Raw genomic sequence first — 19,728 nt, forward strand, 5'->3', positions numbered from 1 at the left:
GATTGTTCTTGTCCTTCATCAAGCCTCTTCCACTTCTCCTGTGTCCTTTTTGAGATAGAGAGTAGTTAAGGTCCGTGTTGGGTTGGGAATGGACAGTTTGAGGCCCACCATTTGCTATGAACTTTGGCTTTTCTGTGTGCATAACTGGATTTATGTTCATTTGCTCTTCTTTGCCATTCCATTAGCCTCTCATGTCTTCCTGCAGTTCTTCGCAGCCAGCCATTGTCTTTACTTCCCTGAGCACCATCAACAAGCCTGATGTGGTACTGTTCACCTTCCTGTTGCCCTCAGGTCGTAGCTCATTTAAGACAATGTTAGCAGCATAGATCTCAGCACAGGCCCCTGCAGGATTCGTTTCCCGCCTTTCCAGCAGTTATCTGTCTGAGGACCCTTGCTCTTATCTTTCATAGCAGCTGAAATTCTTTCAGTTGCTAGTGAGGAACCTTGTGAAAAGTATCGTAGAAATCCAAGCAGACTACCAACTGTATCAACACACTTGTTGGTTTGTTTTCTTTTCCCAGTAATTTCAACTGATCTGCACAGTAGACACGAAGTTCAGAGAGAGTCAGGCCTTACAAAAACCCTAGCCTCACGTTCAGCCACCTTCCAGTCTCTTCGGTACTGGATGAGTTCAAAGTGAGAAGCTCGTGCAGCCAACCGTGTCCTGTCTGATAGCAACAGTTGCTTCGTTTCATGATGGTTTCGCCTGTCGTGTACCTCTTCTGTTGACACGTTGGTTTGAGATGTATGTTTGGATGGTTGAAAAAAGGCATTACATAGTCCCTTGCTGGTGAACACAGCTGCAAAAAAAAAAAAAAAGACTTTGTTTTCCTGGTATGGCCTCATTTCTTCGTTTTCTCTGTGTTCCTTCTACGCGTCGGTCATCTGTCAGCTCTGCAGAGCCTGGCATGCTTCCTGCTCCGGCTGTGCTGGACTTCGTACACCTTTGTATCCCTCCGTGTACCTTGTTACTCAGACTGGTTGGTTTCCTCCTTGTGATTTTTTTGGGGGGGGCCAATCCATTTTCTACTCTTGGACACAGGTGAAGTTTTTTGGAGGTTATCTTCCTGCTTCTGATAATATCTCCTGCCCTGCACTTTAACCGTGCTAATTTCCTCTTTTATTTTCCCAAGACTTCTGGTGGAAGTATTTGCTCATAGCCCGTGGTGTTTTTAAATGGTGCCCGTGCTTCCTGCAAAGACTTAATTCATCTACCTGCCCCTTTTGGCTTAAACAAAAATCCTCATTTGTATCTTGTCCTCCTTTTTTAACTAAGCTCAGCCTGATGGATTTTTTTGGCTTCTGTTACTCCTGAAGGGGTTGAGTGTGTTATGGCCAGTGCTGAACGGCTGCCGTGTGGGCGCGTGGCACCTGCGTGGTGGCGAAGGAATGTTGTGGGACGTCTGAGCTGAGAGCAGAGGCTTGGAGCTGGGGCCACGCCGGGTGGGTCCGCGGGGGTGGCCGCTGTCTCGAGGGATCTGGGCCAGGACAAGCATTGCTGTTGTAACACTCGTATTTGGATTGCTGCATTTCTTTGCTGAGGAGGAACATGGCAGTGGGGGGGAAAAAAAGGAAGACTTAAAAAAACAAAGTCATAATTAACTCTTAGGTGCAGTGTTTCTCTACAGGCACAATTGTTCTTTTTGCTTAATGGTATTTTTGAGGCAGTATCATTTTTTTAAGAAGGCTATAGGCTCTTGCAACTTGATTTTGTACAAATATATGTTCTTACAATGCAGCCATGAAAAAATATTATAAAGCAATGTTAGAGCTGGATTTCACATGTACACATGCATATGTAAAGTTGAAGAACTGTGGTTTCCATTTCTATTTCCAATGCATGTTGCTGTTCCATGAAACTTGAAAATCCATGGGTGATGTTTTAATGTGTGCAAATTTATTTTAGCTTTGTGCAACTGACAAAACGCTGGAGTTTGACAGAGACTTTCGAATCAAGCACTACGCTGGAGATGTGATGTGAGTTTCTTTCAGAAATAAAGTTGCACCTCCTATTTTTGTCTTTTAGCCAGCTTTGAAGTGGTACAGTATTCTAATTTAATGCTGTTTCTGGTATGAACCAGAATAGCTGTCATAGAGAATTACAGAGTGCAGCGATCGCTTATCAATTAAATCTTGTGCTGGTTACTTGCTATACAGAATATGATTTTGTACTTGGAATCGAAACAAAAGGAGACTGGGGGGGGAGTGAGGGGAGAGCAGTGCTTGAGGAGAAAAAAGAAGAAGAAAAAAAAAGCCAGCACTGTTTATGCAAGAAAGCTATAGTGAGCTAATAAAATCTGGTTTAGACATCTGTTTCGTGTGATTGTGTAACTCTCTAGCTTGAACTTCTCAGATCGGTTTGAGTAGACTCAGAACAGAGGGCAGTGTTAAGGCGAAATGAGTATTGGTGCAAGGAGCCTTGAGCCAGGTTGAAAAGTGTTCTGTGCCTGAAGCCTACAAAAATGGCTACAGTATGGGACAGTAATGTGGAGGAAGGTTGAGTAGAAGAGAAAGATGCCCAGATGTTAGAAACTCTTCGCTGGGAAAGCTGTTGTCTGAAATATCGCTGGAGTCATTTAATGGTTTAGGATTGGCGTAACTCCCCCTGCCAGCAGAATCTAAAGGGAGTTAATGAGGAAATAATTTAGGATTTCTTTTACATTGGGATTAAATTGACTTTTGATTGATAAGGGTAAGCAGTGGAATTGTGCTGGAGCCCATTTGGCACAGCTATAGTTTGTTCTGGAGTCTTTGCTGAATGATTGCTCGTAGAAATCACTGATTCCAAAGCTTTTTGCCAAGGAGGAGAAAATACGAGGTGGCTCAACCTTCTGCACTGCCAGGGGCTGAAAAAAATTGTAAAAGAAAACGAAAATGTGGAAATATTTGCAGATACTATTTGAGCCTGAACGGTGTTATCTGGAGCAGTAAGATTTGGGAGTGGCTCCCTGCAGGGATTTGAACGTTGTGGGGCTCTGGGTCGCAGTGCCTGCGGTTTAGGTGCAGGCTGCCTGGGGGACCTGAAACTCTGGAAGCAGCTGGGTGGGAGTCACTGAATTGGGAGAGTTTGGACCTGCTCCCTGAGGACAGAGCGCTGTCTGTCTTGAGTCTTGGAGAAGAAGTGAAACTCTGAAACAGTAATCTTTCAGGGTGGCATTTCTGTGGCAATAGAGAGAGTCCAAACTGTGTGTGTGTGTTGATTTCCAAGAGAGTTCCCCAGGCACTGGGTATAGGCTGATCCTGGTTTCAGGCACTCGCCCACTAGAGAGTCTTGCTTGACACCAAGAGAGGGACAGACTAGACGTATTGAAAAGGAAACAATTTCTGTAGGATATCACAACACGAACACATGTTTGTTAGCACAAACACATGCTCTGAATTTGGAGGCAGAATTCATGAGTGTAACTCTGGAATTTGGGCCATCTTCAGGACATGGTTTAGCAGGCATGGTGGTGTTGGGGTGATGATCGGACTTGATGATCTTAGAGGCCTTTTCCAGCCTTAATGATTCTATGATCTTGCTCAAGTCCTGCTAGCTGTCTCAGCCATCATGCTCTTCATCTGCATAGTTCAAACAGCTTTCTGAAATGTTACGTGTGCTGTTCCTGCACCGGAGGTGGAAAGCTGGGCAGAAGGATCTAAGTCTCACACAGTGTTCATGCAGCAAATTAGTGATAGGTTGGGAAACAGAGCTGGATTCCTGATTAGCATCTGCTGTGTCTGTGGGAGTGCAAGGATGCTGATTCCACACTGATACCAGCAGCTCAGAGGAGGACTTTGCTGCTTTGCAATTAACTCTGTTTTCCATTTTTGTAGTTACTCAGTCACTGGATTTATTGACAAAAACAAGGACACTTTATTTCAAGACTTCAAGCGCCTCATGTACAACAGGTAGGAATAAAAGTATTAATGAGGTGAATTTAAATCTGATTTGTGAGAATCCTTTTCTATAGAGTGGATGCCAGCAGACATGAATGCTTTCACTGATGCTGTGTTTACTGTGTGTGCAGTGCATGTGAATAAACACATTGCTTTGGGATTTCATCTTTGTATGTCTACCGCAGCCTGAAGGCTGATGGTTGGATTTTTCAGGATGAAGTCCTTACTCTGTACATGCTGGTTTTGTTCTGATATAACCTTTAATTTAACTAAATTTAAAGTGTTTGTTTGAAACCAACTCATTGTGCAATCCAGATAGCCATGCAGAGATGACCTGTGCTGCTGGATTTGTCATTAACCAGGTTTTTGGACCACCTGCAAGTGTACCATTACTGATCTCTCTTTAATCAATGCTAAAGACACTGAGAAGCATTTGGTCGACAGCAGCTATCACCGGCCCCAGCCAGAACAGGGACGTTGTGAGAGAAAGTATAGGGGTGAGGGTGAAAGTAGGCAAATAGGTTTGAATCTTTTTTGTATGTGCAGTGACATGAAAACTTTAAACCGTGTAGTCACATGTTATAAACACTAATTAGGCAAGTAGAAGTTGCCTTTGACAAGCAAATTTGAAATCCTATCAAAATGTGTGTGTGTATATGTAAGTGCCCCAGAAAGCTGTTTTCCTTGACGGCTGGCATTAAATATGTTCTAATTCTTTGGTGACTGTGGCCTGTCTCAACCTTTCAGAGACTTTGCTCAGAGGTAGAAGTCAGCACAAAGCCTGCAGCTGCATGGACAGCTCTGTTTGCCTGCTTTAAAAGCTAGTGCAACTATTAACTTAGTTTACAGTCCTGTTCTGTTTACTCAGTGCACTCCCTTGAACAGTCTTGCTGTTTGTGTTTGGAAGACATCACATTAACCAAAAACCTCCAAAATATTTGCTGTATGGAGGTTTTATTAAATTTAGCCTCAGTTTCCGTGAAGTCTTTGGTAAAGATGGTTCACAAAGACCACTTACAGCATATTAAAGCATGTGATAGATTTACTATTGGATTGCTGTAACTGCTTTCAGCTTTTGTCTGTTCCAGAGCTCTTGCCATCCATCATGGCCGTCTTACCTCACCTTCAACCCTTCAAGAAAATATAGGCTAAAATGTATAAATTATTTTCTATGTCAAGAATGGTGCAGAAATACAGCTTGAAATCAGATAGCAAGTTTCAAGGGAGGATGTTGTGGGCCGTGGTCTTACCTTTTTCTGTTTTGATTAAAATCTTTACGTTTGTGTCAGTAAGGCAGACTCTGCTTTTGATAGATCACTTCTGCAGGAGTTTTACTATCCCATTAGTGCACATCTTTATCTGAAGAGGAGAATGCCCTTGTCATTTTTCCAGAATATTTGGTTGTAAGCTTGAGCCGTGTATTTATTGCTCAAGAGCAAGAGGTGTTTTGCCCAGGAATGTCATATTGGTTTGGCTGATATATTTTGAGCTGAAAACACCACTAGATCTGGACAGAAGCAAGCTGTTGGATTTTGAATTTAGTGGAAGTGCTGTTAGACTGTGCAATTAAAGAGACTGTCTTTTAGCTCTAACCCTGTGTTGAAGATGATGTGGCCTGAAGGTAAACTGAGCATCACTGAGGTAACCAAGAGACCTCTGACAGCTGCTACTCTTTTTAAGAACTCCATGATTGCGCTAGTGGACAACCTGGCATCGAAGGTAAATATTTCTGTTTCAAAATCGACTCCAACTTCTGATTCGTTAGGGGGTAGCAGCTCCACGGAGAGACTGACGCCTTCCTATCACTGCGATCACTCGGTAAGCCGAGCGCATCAGTGGCAGCTGAGCTTTGGTTGTAGCAGTGGGCAGCGGTGAAGATCTCACAGGAGCATTAGCTGCCACCCCCACATAAAGACGGTGGATTTTTGTTTCCTCTGTGACCAGCGTATCTTTCATTTGTAGGAAAGGCAGTCTCTCTTAGATAATAATTATTATATCAAATAAATAATCATCTTTAACAAAGCTCTTTTGGCAGAGGGCCCAGGGGATGTAGTTTCACAGTGGAGAGATTCTTTCTTTCTGACTTTTAATGCCAAGTGACTTCCGTGAAAATACAGGCAGAGCTGTGTGGTTTCCTTCTTTCCTCCTCTTTGCTGTGTCAGAGGATGAGAAGTGAAGCCTTTAATTTTACTAAATAATTAAGTTTTATGGTAGAATGAGTTGCTCTGGCAAAGCACCGCTTTCTGGGAAGGAAGGTAGGGAAGAGGATGGACTGGGAAGGGGGCTGTGTGAACGCGGTGCAGCCGAGCGGCAGGATGAGGCGAGCAGTGCGATCCCTCATGCGAGCAGAGATCACTGAGAAATATTTGGGTGTTACTGATGCCAGGTGCCCTTGCTGGACCTCGTAACCTAAATTTGGTACAATGATGTCAAGAACCCAGAGAGATTTCTCTGTGTGTTGTGAAAATAAGTAGATGGGGAAGGAAAAAGGCTTGTTGTTAATGCAGTTCTCTGTCGTACGGAGCAGTCACGTTGTCTCTTGACTAGCCAGACGGGCAGGGAACCTGACGCACCGCAGTGAGGTGTTTGAGGCAATACAGACAGAAACTGCTGGGGGTGTTGTGGTGGAGAGCTGTGATCGAGGGGGGACAGCAGGCAGCTGCTGGTGGGGAGCTTCAGCAAGCACTCATGGAAAAACTTCGGTGGCTTGTTTATTGGAAAAATTATCGTAGGCCACCTGGTATTTGTAAAGATAGAGTAGTCAGGAGAATGCCGTGCACTGTGGTGGTTTGAACAATTGCTGCAACGCACAGCAGGAGATGAAGAGTTTTAATTGCACATTATCCATCTTGAGTCAGTAGGTACCAAAATTCATCATTGAAGGCTGGCTGGCTTATGTGGAATGAGTTCATTTCAGTCTGTTTGTCATCAGTATCTCTGTCGCAAATGCCAGCCTTTTCCAAGGTTAGGCCGTAATCAGGAACTGTTTCCAAGTCAAATTTAAGCTCGCAAAGTCACTAGGAGGTTCCTGTGTGTGTCTCGCTGTAGTCCTTTCCCATTCTTTACCTCCTCTGAACTTTGACTGAGAAACTTGCATTGAAGGTGTTGGGGTTTTCCTGATTTTTGGTTGAACGGCAATGGAGAAAATTGTCTTCGAGCACTGTATTTCCCAGAGAGGGATGGATCCCCTTGGAGGGAAGGCTCTCGTTAGATGGGTGTATTTGTCAGGACTTAGCAAGGGCTCTTGCCAAGCAGGAAGGAGCCAAGGGCTGTCGTGGCTGTGCAGTGTTTTATGGCCAACTTTTGGCATCATGGAGGGCTGGAACGAAGGGAGTGGAGTTCACACTTCGGAGTCTGCCGTTTGGAAGTTTACATGGCTAATGCTCCTGGCAGAACAGTGTTTGTAGCTACTTCAGTTTGCAAACTAAGTGATGTAGTTGAGCTTTAGGTTTTTTTAGTGGAGATCCTGGCTGTTACACATCTTAAAAACCAAAAAATTTGGTGAGCTCCATCCTGAAGTGAACCTTTATGTGACTTTAAAGGGTCTAAATTTTGGTGTGTCCTAGAAAGGAGAGGTTGCTGGAATCAGGGTCCTGAACACGATCATTGTGTACTTCAAATGGTAAAACAGAGTGCAGAGAGGTAGCGCTGCTGTTTGGCCATTCTGCCTGTCTTTGAGGTGACTTTTTGGACAGTTAATCATATGCGCATGCTGTCAGCAAGCTAAGAACTGGGCGTTCAAGCCGTGCTGTGCTGGAGAATGGCTGTGCACAAAGGAGTGGGATGCTCTGCCTCTGAGTCACTGCCAGTGTGGATACTTGTCTCGGCTCTCTGACTTCTGCGGGGGGCTGGAGAGCGGGTGGACAGTTGCTGTTCTGGGGTGGTGAAACCACTGTCTCTTCTGGGGACACCACTCACTGCAGTTACGGGTCCTGTCATTCTTCCCTTGGGTCGTGTTACTCATTTTTCCCGTGCTTAGCTTGGGACCGGAGTTGCACTTTTGGGGATCAACACTGACAACGTCTTTGTGTCTGACTGCGGTTTGGACCCTGCAGGACTTTTTTTGGGAAGCCTGGTAACAGCTGGTGAAAACAGCTCTCTGAAAGCAGCCTTGCACAAGCGGTGGTAGCTGCTGTGGTCTACGGGCGTCAGAGGAATAAGGTTCCACAGGGAGAGGTAATATCAGTTCATGTTTTTCTCAGCTGTTTCTCAGAAAACCAAGATGAAGATAGGCTTGAACTGTGTTGCAGTTTGAGCTAATGATTTATTGGCATTACTGGAGTGTGCCCAGTACATAAGTGCAGTCAGTGCTGCTTTTCTCATTCCGGCCTCCCATTCCACCTGGGCTGCTCTTGCTTGCTTTAAACCATATTTACGTGCTCTATTTCTACAGTCCTCAAACAGAACGGCAGTCCAAGAGCTGCTCTGCATTGATACTCATTTGGCCTTCCTGGAAAGCTGCAGGTTTTTTGGCAGTATCACAGTATCAACAGTACCTTTATACCTCTCATTTGGAGGAATAGTCTCCAAAAGGGCTAATTTGGTGGGCAGGAATAATAATAATGTCAGAAACAAAGCTCAGGGTCTGTGAATACAGTACCTGCAGCATTAGTTGGTTATTTAACTCTTCTGGTACTTAAAATAACCACCTTTAAAATTCTGTTTTGTTGATATTCCGGTTTAAATCTGGAATTTGGTGATGAAGCAGAGTTCTGCGGTCCCTGAGAGGAAGGGGCGGGTGGTGTGGTCGTTAGGGTGTCGGAGGCTGCCGTTAGGGTGAGTAGCGTAGAAGTGTTGTTAACACTGCAGGAGCTGTTCACAAATATAGTTTTAACTTCAGCTTGTGCATACACGTGTCCATACAAGTATGAAGACTCAGGAAATATGTTTTTGGAGGGTGCTGCGTTGAAGTGGCACTTAGCAGTACTGGTATCTCAGTAACACTGAAATCCTCCGGGGTTACACTGAGAATCTTCTGGGCAGAAACCTCTGATAGGTAGAAAAAAGTGCTTTTTGTCAAAAAACAAACCAACCAAAACAAAAACTAGCTTTACAGAGTTGCCCTGTAACATTTCTCAAGCGCGTGTTTTACTGCCTGTGCCGTTTGCTTGAGGATTTGGTCTTTCTGTGATGGATTCCTGTGGGTGGCTTTTCCTTTAAATGCTGACACGGGAAGTCCTTTGGCTGACATGGCTGTAAATGATGAGCTTCTCTAGGAACTCTCTGTGGATATGCATCTCTTTTTTATTTATTTACTTATTTTTCTTTTTTTTTTCCCCCCTCCTTCTCTGTAGCTCCTTTTGTCTGACTCTTCTTTCTTCCATACCTCTCCTCTCCTATCCAGGTTGACAGGCTCATCTCTAGTAAGTTATAATGTCATCACTGTGACAGATTGGACATATCCAGTATGAATTTGTCAGTCCTGTGTCCTATCTCTTCCCTCATCTAATGAACTATAAAGTATGGGAAAGAAATCTCTCAAGAAGGAGTTTGTTTAGGGTGCAATGACTTTAAACAGGTTTGTTTTCTTTTTAACACTTAAAAATCTAAAAATCACTCAGCTTGATTTGAAAAAAAAATCAGTTGCATTTAGCATCTAAACAGCTTTCAGAACTGGGCCCTTTGTGTCTCTGTATTTCAGTTCTTCCATTTATAAAATGCAGCTCCCGGGCTTGACAGCCTCATGGTGCAATAATGGGAGCTGCATAATTATCCCCCTGAAGAGCTGAGGCTGGTGGGATTGTAAGCATGGAATAATCTACTTTAGAATTTACCCTAGTAGCTGTCATTGCTGAGAGGCTTTAATTACACTGTAATTGCACTGATAGATGATCTCCTGTCTGTGCAGGAACTTCCTATTTCTGTTTTCCAAAAGGAAAGCAGCGTCTTGACTTCTGCCTTTTGTATAAAATGCAGATACAGTCACTCCTCTTTGTTCTGGGCTAGAAGTCAGAGATTTTTTACACTGAAGTTTGTTGTGGTTTTGAATGGCAAAGACATGAATGACAACCCGCGCAGCCAGCTTTGCAGCGATGAAGGGAGTTTGTGTGTTAGCAATAATGAATGGCTGTGGACTGGACACTGTAATTTCAGTAATGAGCGAGTGACAGCATTTCCCTTGAGGCAGAGGGGTGGGATGCACTGTCTTGACTTCAAGCTCCTAATGACTTCTTTAATTTGGTTCTTGTGTTCTCGAGGTGTTGCAATTCTGTTGATCAAACGTAGAATATTTGTGATACAGAATCACAGAACGATTTGGGTTGGAAGCGACCTTATAGATCCCTTCAACCCCCCTGCCATGGGCAGCGACCCCTTCCACCAGCCCAGGGTGCTCCAAGCCCCGTCCAGCCTGGCCTTGAACACTGCCAGGGAGGGGGCAGGCAGCCACAGCTTCTCTGGGCAACCTGGGCCAGGGCCTCTCCACCCTCAGAGAAGAACATTTCTTGCTTCTATCCAATCTAAATCTCCCCTCTTTCAGCTTAAAGCCATTACCCCTTGTCCTATCACTCCATGCCCTTATAGTAAGTCCCTCTCCAGCTTTTTTGTAGGCCCCTTCAGATACTGGATCATTTAGGTTGGAAAATACCTCTAAGATCATAGAGTCCAACCATCATAGTGTCAGTCTCATCAAAGGATTTATATTCATCTTGACATCAAATGCAGCACAACGGTATTGAGGGCAGAGCTGGCGTGGTCTGGCATCGTTCTAGCACCAGTGACCCTGTTGCTAACACTGGGATAGGTCTGTCCTTAGGGTGACCAGCATGTGGATGGAGACATGGCCCAAGCTGAATATTAGCAAGAGGGAATGGGGAGAACTGCAGACCATTCACCTTCACAGCTGCAGACTTTCACAGCTTCTAAGTTCAGGTATAATTCAGGGAGTTCTCTCTATATCCTTCATCTTCCCTAAACAGCTGATTTCCAGTCATGTAGGAGACTTGTTCAGGCAGGTGAATGACCTGGCCTTTGTTTCTTGTCGTACAACTGAGAGATTGCAATACAGAGCTTATAAATTGCAGGCATCAAGTCCAGCAAACTCACACTCCTCATCAGTGTTGTTTGACACGTCACACCTACTTCAACACCAATTTGAAGTCGGAAAGGGCTGCTTCTGCCTTCAGAGTTTGACACACAATGTCTGAGAGAGCGTGAGGAGCGCCGATGACAGCTGCGTTCCCCTGGCACAGCCAAGCTCTACAACTGAAGGAAAAATCATCACCCACGCAGACTGCAAGTTCTGAGAGCTGGTAGGAGACTGTTGAGTGAATAAAGACCCTTGTGAACCTTCTTACCTTCAGCACAGAGATAATTTTCAGGAGCAAGCCAAAAAAGTTAATACGTAAATGTCTTAAAACTCTTTAAATTGTACCAGCACATTGTATTTCACCATTCTCTCCTTAAGGCAAGGCAAGCAAAGAGAATAGGTAGGGGTTGTGTTGAATTACTGTGGCAGAAGAAAGTGCTCAGTGTAGTGGTGACCTTGGTAGAAGACCTCACACAGCAGAGCTGTTGCTTGGCTTGCTGGTGTCCTGGGAAGCTGTGTCCTTAGTGTTCTTTCCTTTTGGAGCCCACCACTCTCTGAGATATGGGAACAGCAGGATGAAGAGGTCACTGCCTTAGCAGAGGGCTCAGCCGGTTATTGGGAAGCAGGGCAAGTTTTCTCCATTGCGTGTGGCTTTGCCTCAGTCTCCCTGGTAAGGAAGGAAGCCAAACGAGACCGTGAAGGAGCTATCCCTGACACATTCTGGGGAGAGATGAAGTCACCAGGGGAGAAGGGAGGTGATGTAAGAACGTATATTACCCACACACCTTGCCGTTTACCCGCGCAGTCCCCATACCTGCTTACGCACTGCTGGGTTGCTGCGTGGAGGGTAGGCAGCGCAGGGGTGCTGCCAGCTCTTGTAGGGGTGGTTGGCTTAGGTTCCGCTCGCTCTCTTCAGTGCTGTATATTCCTGCCCCAAGGACAGCCCTCCAGGAGAAAAGCACGGCCTGATGCTACTGATCGCGTGCTAAAGAAAGCAGGGAAACGTTCCAGTCCAACACCTTCCCCAGAAGGTCCACTGGCTCCTATCAGTTCCTGGGACACGGGGCTCTACGTTTCCAAGGCCTCCATGTCTTCGCCTGTACATTACGTGTATTTAGCCATGTCGTGCTCATTAGTGAGTGGGAGCTCCGTGTGCCTGTCACTGGTGCTGCGTACCTCCAGGTTATGTCAGGACTAGTCAGGGTATTCAAGTATGGTCCTGTTTCTTCGACATTGCTGGAGAGAAAACAGCAATTTTGGGCCTTTCATATTATCCTGAGATTAGCTAAGTGACCTAAAATCATAGAAAATAGGGCTAAATCATAGACAAATCATAGAAAATAGGGCTAAAGGGGAGCGTGGGAATTTATCTCCTGTTTGAGGACAACTTTGCCTCTACCTTTTCTGTGCAGGTGCTTGTTCAGGTAGTTCTTCTCCAGTGATGGACGTTCGCCTCCTTTCCGCAGGCGTTCTGCTCCCATTCCTTGTTCTCCTGATGCCTAATTTGAATTTTTATGATGTAGTTAAAGGCAGTGCTTCTTTGACCTAAAACTGAATATTTACTTTTCTTCATATCTACCCTTGAAGTGTATAAAATCTAACATTGGGATGGTAATGTGGCTCCTCAGTCCTTCAAGACTGAAACCATGTTTCCTCTGAGTCATATTTTCTGGATTTTTGATCTTTCTTGTTCTTCTATGAACTGACTCACCGCCGTTTGCATCCCACTTGAACTGCAGTGCACCGAACTGAACGTAATGTTCAGAGGAGGAGAGATCTGTTGGGTGTTTTGGTCTTGCAGTTTTCCTGTTCCTGTGCTCCTGCTTTAGAAAAACATCAACTTGACTCAAGTTCAGCTAGAAATCCTAGAGTTTTTTTTAGCACTAGTTACAAATCAGTTTTTCGTTCTTTTATTATACAACGATTTCTGCCGAAATGTGGAACCCTGCATTTGTCCTCACTAAATTAATACTCTCCCCCTCCCCTCCCCAACCACTCCTCCCATTTGTTAATGTTGTGAGTGCTTGCACTCTGAAACCTCATACTGCCTACAGATTTGGTACCCACGTTGTGGTCTTTCCCTCAAATCACTGTTGAAACCATCCGGTCGTGCTGGAACAGAGCAGACTCCTTTGGAGAACCCGGAGGGTTTCCCTTTGGAGCAAGCGCTTTGGTTACTCAGAGCACAGTTTTACAGAGGGTTTCACAGCCAACTGTTTCATCTAGTCCAGCGTTGCGGAAATTTCGTTAATTATCAGTTGTGATAACGAAAGTTGAAATCTTCTAAAGTGAAGATTTCAGACAGGCTGCTTATCTCCCTTTGTCCTAATGTCAGTATTGCTATAAGCTGATTTTTTAAATGCTCCCATTTAAGTGTGCCTTTGACATGTCCTCTGAAGGAAGTCTCTGGGCTTACTGGGACGTTCTGAGCTGACTGGGATCCTTGTTGAAGTCCCCTCCTTGGCTAGTGATGGCCAACCTGCAGAATATGCTACTCCTTTTGCAAGGGCCAGTTAAAAAATAATATATATTATTGTTATAATAATAGGATTTTACCTTGAAAATTAAGGTGGCCTTTATGATGCTGATTGCTTTCCCCCCCACTAGTAAAGTTAGAAGTGGGACAGCAAGGGCTAGCAATGAAGAAAAAGAAAGGAATGGACTTCAAAAGCCGTTGTGATGAAAGCACACACATTTAAAAGACTTGTAGCCGCCCTTTACAGGCTGGTGCTAGTTATAGACCATGCTGCCCTAAATGAAAGTTGCCTTTAATCTCATAAAAATAAAAGTAAACATCAAAACAGTCTAGCAGGGCTGTACAGGGGCTTATCTCATGGGTGGGGGCTGGCTGGCAGTGGAAGGTGTGCGGCCCTGTGGGACTCTCCCCTGAGCTGGCCCTGTCAGCCCGGCCAGCTCGGGGCAGGACCACCCGGGCTGTGCTGGGTCGAGTAAAGCCACCAGTCCCCGTTCAACGTTCTCCCCTGCCTGCACGTCCAGGGCGGTGCAGAAAGAGGAGCTCACGTGCTGGCGGCTTGTGTTTGTCCTGTGGAAGGTGTGGTGCTGAGCTGGGACGGAGGGTGGCTGGGTTCTGCCCAGCACAGGGCAGCGTTCGGTCATTTCCATCATTCAAGCATGTTGCTGCAGACTGTAGAGGACTTGATTCAACGTAGTTGAAATATCATGGAGTAATCCGTGCTGCTTTTAGATGCTGATGCTGGAAAAGCCATATCTGACAGTCAGGGCAATGAATTACATTGTTCTATGTTTTTATGAAGACTGCCTTTGTTATTGTCAAAGTCTGTAGAGAAGGGGGATGTGGAACTGGTTCTGACACAGAGCAAAGGACAGTCGAAGTGGAGCGAGTAGCCCATGGATCCTGCAACAGATGTCGTTGCAGTGCGTGAAGGGGAGGAACGTGTTATGTGCCACCCTTGTCATTTCTGTTCTAACCTTGTAATTCCTGTTAAGCAACCAAACCTTGCTCAGGTGCCTGGGGTGGGCTGACATCTCAATGCTTTCGCGAGGAAGCAGTTGTGTCTGCACAGACTTTTTTCTTTCTGAGTGAAAATTTGTTTTGGTTTGATTTGTCGCCTTAGGAACCCTATTACGTCCGTTGCATTAAGCCCAACGATAAGAAGTCACCACAGCTTTTTGACGAGGAGCGTTGCAGGCATCAGGTCGAATACCTTGGCCTTCTGGAGAACGTGAGAGTCCGCCGAGCAGGCTTTGCCTACCGCCAAACGTACGAGAAGTTTCTTCACAGGTAAGAGCAGCACTGGCAAGCGACTCGGTTCAGCTCTTTGCAGGACAACTCAGCCGCTGGAAGAAGGTGTTTGGTTTGGCCATCTCCCCTTGCATGAAGAGTAAATCTTGATTCCTCTGGGCTTGTGATCCTCAGTCTTGAGTGTATGGGTGGTGGAGTGGTTGGTTGAATATCTGCTGTTGGGTGTGATAAAACAGGAGTCTGGCAGGGACAGGGACTGTGGCTGCGCTCGTTTTGTGGCAGCAGATGTGTTTAGAGGTGTGTATGTGGCACTCAGGCTCAACTTCTTCTCTGTTAAAAGTTGTTTGCTGTATTACTCTCTGCACCAGGAACGTGTAATGAGTTTCTGCCCCAGAGCATAACCCTAAAACCAGAACCAATTAGCTGCTCTTTTCTCTGAACATTGTCTAATTGTTGCAGCGAGAGAGACAGACGGACATTGTGTGTCTGGGGAAGTGCTTGGTGGCGCGCAGTGACATTACGCATGTGCAGGAGGAAACCTCTGGACTTTAAAACTGGAAGTCTGAAAAAGGCACAGTAACATGTCTCCATTAAAACATGTGTTTGATACAACTTGCCCTCTTAATTCCTACCAGACTTGTGACAAATGAATGATTTTAGATTGAAATTTGTCTTACGGCTTCAGTAAATTAGCGCAAGTACTAGGAATTCAGCTTCTTGCTGATGAGACAGTGAATTGAGTTTTACTTCGTTATTGAATCAGGTGAGAAAAAGGCCGAGAGGGTAGAAAAAAATTGAACTGTTCAAGTAGGTGGGATGTCATGCGGTAGAAACAAAGTGCTGTTGAAAGATCTTTTGCTGCTCACAGTGGAGATCTGCCTGGACGTTTCGTGATACCTGAAGTGGAACGAAAGGCTCTGGCTTCTAAATACAGCCTAGAGTGCTGTGTATCAGTTTTCTTAAACATTGTGCGGTGGTTAGAGTGTGCTTTCACCCTCACATGTGGAATTCATTACAATTTACTCTTAAGATTTGTGTAATTACTATTAATATAAACAGCTGCCTTGTTTTTAATGAATGTTTGATGAGCTCCTGTAAGCTTAAGACCAGAAGTGGTGTTTACAGCCAGTAAACCAAATTAGCACATGGCAACTGGTACAGCTTCCAGGCTACTGTAACAGGTGTTCTGCCGGGCCGCGGAGCGGGATTAACATCTACAGTGTGAGGTATCAGACACTGCGTTTGCATACTGTGGTATTGCTCCAAGTCCAGTCTACACTGGCTTTTCCAAATTAAAAAAAAAAAATATCTTCTGGCCTGGATATTGTTTTTATTTTTTACAAAATCCTTTGTTCCTTGTCTTTGGGTGAGACATACCCTCTTACAGGGGCTGGAGGCTATGATTTGTGGTATAAGCCGCACATTTTTTGAGTGATTTTTGAACAGGGATCACAAGGGATTGGTGTTCCTTTATATTAACAGGCTTATTGGGAGCCTGGGAGCAGGCAGGAGACTCCAGGCCCTTCAGCTCTGGACTCTTGTGCTGCATGTGGGGCTCCTTTGGAGGCAGATCTAGAGTAACTCAATGAGAGGCAATTTTGGGACATAACTCTGTCATCTGATCTTATAAAAGTTCAGACCCGCAAACAGATGTTTAACTCCCTTACAGGCCCCTGAAGTTTTCAGATTTTCTGAGCCCAAAACAGATATTTGTGTTTTGTTCTGCTGATCCCTCTTAGAGGGGACAGGAGATACATATCAGGATATATATAGGTAGGAGATATACGTATATATGTGCAAGTGCAGGTATGCCTGTGTTTTTCATATATATGTATACATGTGTGTATAAAAACATACAAAAAGTAACTTTCTGTAGGAAAAGAGTTTGTTGCTACTTAGCCCTGAAGTACTCTAAGGTAGTTGATATCTCATCTACCAGTAGGAAGTGAAGCACAGTTAAAACCATTAATAAATTTCCTTTTCAAGCTTTCCTTGAAACAAAGAAAACTTTTATTTGAGCGCTATGCAAACCAGTCTGCCCTTACCAATTCGTAGAAAATAAGATCTAAATACTTTTTTGTTGGACAAGAGTTGTTACGCGTTCACTTGGTAGCTACATCTTCCAGTTGGGTGAAATGTGTGTCAAGACCATGTGCCTCGAATAGAAGTGACACATTCTTTTGTTCTAATAGATAACTCGGTATCAAAAAATAGGCTGATTGGGTTTCAGGAAGGGGCAGGGGGAAGAGCGGCGCCGGCGAGGCATCTGCAGGCATGGCCGCGTGTGAGCGTAACCCAACACTTTCACCATGAAGGCATCCACATGCCTATTTCCAGGCAGGGCTAAACATCGCGTGTAAACGACACGGAGATAGCTGGGGCCTGGGACAGTATGGCCCTGCTTCACGTGCAGACCTGGTGTTTTTCATTAAAGCTTCATAATTCGGTGACTTGCAAAAATCTTCGTCGTTAGGAGAGCTGAACTGGGAGTTGTAAAGTCCAGTAGCAACCTCGTGCATGTCGGGTGTTTCTCTAGCGAAGTATGGAGTAGAAGGAGGAGAAACAAAGGTGGTGTAGGAATGGATGTTTGTTGTTGAAGTGACCTTGAAAGCTGTTGGGATCTCCAGGCAGGAGAGGGGAAGGGTTGTGGTGCCAGTGAGCAGATCTATTTGGGGTTGTGCCTCGCTATAATTAGCAGCGAGGCTGGGATCTGGACTTGCTGCGGCATCGCGGTCGTGCGCTCCGCTGCGGGGAAGGAGTCTGTGGCATCGCGCTGCACGTGCCGCGGGGGGAACAAAAGGGTGCCCCGACGTTGCCACCGCCTGTGGGCTGCGAGCGAGGTGGTCGGCTTGCCTTGGGATGGCTTTAAATACTGCAGCCCTGGCGCTGTTGTAACGGGGGAGGAGAATTTAACATTTCTTTGAGCAGGTTTTCAGGTCTGTGACCATCCCATCCCTTTTTATTCCGGCCCCATCCGCAGAGCAGGCTCGTGTAATAGCACACGGGTGTGCACTGCCGCTCTCGTCATCTCCTTCCCCCCCCCCCCCCCCCTTAATGTAAATGTCTCAATCTTCAAATGGAAGATTTTCCTGATTAATTAATTATTGCAGGAACATTTTCCTCATGAGAATAGGAAAAAGAAACCAGTGTAAAATATTTATGTCCTATGTATACACGTATTTGAGAGAACGAAAGCTTTTGCCAGCCAAGTATAAAGGCAAAATCTTCTTTTGTGAGTCTGAAGAGGGGTTCTTTATATGCCCGTTATATTTGTCAAGAAGATCCCTAGTCCTCATGCTGTAACCCTCATGCTGATGGTGTTTACTGCTTAGGCTCAGTGTGCACCTCCATTTTTTCCCCTCTTCAGCAGCTTATTCAGAAAGGCTAATTCGATGAATGAAAGCAAGCGTGTGATGTACTTCCATTCAGGCTTAGTCTGTCGAGTAACTCCTTCAGTGCACCCACCCCCAGTGAAAAGGTTTATTGCCGCCTCGGTCTAACAGTAGCTGAAAATTCTGAGTGTCTGAAACATGGAGATTGATGTTGGGCTTGGATTGTGGGCTTTTAAACAGAAAAGTGGTTAAGATTGCTGCATGCTTGTTTTATTTAGAACATGAATGCGGGTACTATTACAGTGAAAATGTCTATTACATTTTTGATTGTGCCCATAAATCTTATGCAGAAAATTCATTGTTGCTTTTTGCCAACGTCTGTTCACCTAATCAGCACTTCGCAAGGCTGGTAGATCTGACAGAGAGCAGAGTCTGACGCAGTTATTTCCATGTTTGATTTGTAGTTGTCTTAGTTCCAGTCTTAGGGTAAAAAGGAGTTTGGAGAGTGAGGATGGGAGGGAACAACAGTCGTGGTGTTGGCACGAACTGTGGCAGTCAACTGTCTGCGACTTTGGTCAATAACGGAATTTGTTAGAAATGGATACCACAATGATCAGAATTTTTCAGTTGAAGTTTTCTGACAAAACACTCGATTACAATTGGCTTCTTATGCAGAATGTGAGGAAACAAAGCTTTTCTTCCTCGCAAAAACAAAACAAAAAAATCGATTGCTGAAAGTGTGAATAATGGGACTGCCAAGTCTGCAGGAAGGCAGCGGTGAGGCTTGGCGTGTTGCACGCAGTGAGCTCCTCGCAAGGGGTTGGTTTTTTCAGTGTCCCGCAAAATCATGCCTCTCTTGTGTCAATTTTCCTTGGATTGTGAGGGTCACGATTCCTACATCGGATGTCTTGAGCTGCTTCTGTCTAATCAGTTTTATTAGAATGTAGATCATAATTATTCCTAAAACGTGTTGAAGGTTGGCCTGCTTGAGAACCCAGATGACATTTTACATTTCTAAATTGTGCCTTGCAATTCCAGGTACAAGATGATCTCGGAATTCACCTGGCCAAACCATGACCTTCCTTCAGACAAAGATGCTGTGAAGAAGCTCATAGAGTGCCATGGATTTCAGCACGATGTTGCTTATGGCAAGACCAAGATTTTCATCCGCACACCTCGAACTCTGTTCACCTTGGAGGAACTGCATGCCAAGATGCTTGTGAGGATTGTCCTCTTCCTGCAGAAGGTAAAGCTTAATTTACTGCATTAAAAACTCCGTTCAGGTGCCTTGCAACACCTTTGCGGCCTTTTCAGGCTCACTTGCAAAAGTGACAAGTCTGCACAAACGCTAGAATGCTGCGGTTTGGTTACTGCTTAATTTCTTTTAGAGCTCTTTCAGTAGTGCTCTCTGTAGCTGCATTGGAGGTTTGATGTGGTACAATGTACCGTGGGCTGTAGGACCTGTAAGATTGTTGGATACTGTTTAAAAAACCTGCTCTTTACTCAGTGACAGTAGGCTGCCTAGAAACTTAGAGGAACTTTTATGGGTCAGTGTAGAAGAGCGATGCACAGAAGGTATTGAGACAGGCTTACATGCGTAAAAGTTCATTAGTGGATCCGTAGCTGATGGTGTACATCGACTTTAATGGTAAAACTCTTGAGGGTGCAGGACCAGATGACCCACAGAGGTCCCTTCTGACCCCTAACATTCTGTGATTCTGTGAAAGGAGTGAGAGGGAACGACAGAGTGAGAAAAGGGATGGGGA

The 19,728-nt window shown here is 45.0% G+C and overlaps 1 protein-coding gene across 4 annotated transcripts in view; it reads left to right on the forward strand.

Annotated features, from left to right (window-relative positions):
* Nucleotides 1-19,728, forward strand: part of MYO1D (myosin ID) — a 170,349-nt gene that overhangs the window by 55,715 nt on the left and 94,906 nt on the right. For all 4 annotated transcript variants that reach the window (XM_075443750.1, XM_075443751.1, XM_075443753.1 and 1 more), the window contains exons 12-16: nucleotides 1,907-1,977; nucleotides 3,817-3,891; nucleotides 5,466-5,598; nucleotides 14,503-14,669; nucleotides 19,001-19,208. In XM_075443750.1, coding sequence (XP_075299865.1) covers nucleotides 1,907-1,977; nucleotides 3,817-3,891; nucleotides 5,466-5,598; nucleotides 14,503-14,669; nucleotides 19,001-19,208 — 654 coding nt within the window. The remainder of the gene's footprint in view (nucleotides 1-1,906; nucleotides 1,978-3,816; nucleotides 3,892-5,465; nucleotides 5,599-14,502; nucleotides 14,670-19,000; nucleotides 19,209-19,728) is intronic.

The sequence above is a fragment of the Opisthocomus hoazin genome, chromosome 26 (genome assembly GCF_030867145.1).
Source record: "Opisthocomus hoazin isolate bOpiHoa1 chromosome 26, bOpiHoa1.hap1, whole genome shotgun sequence".
Taxonomy (NCBI): Eukaryota; Metazoa; Chordata; class Aves; order Opisthocomiformes; family Opisthocomidae; genus Opisthocomus; species Opisthocomus hoazin.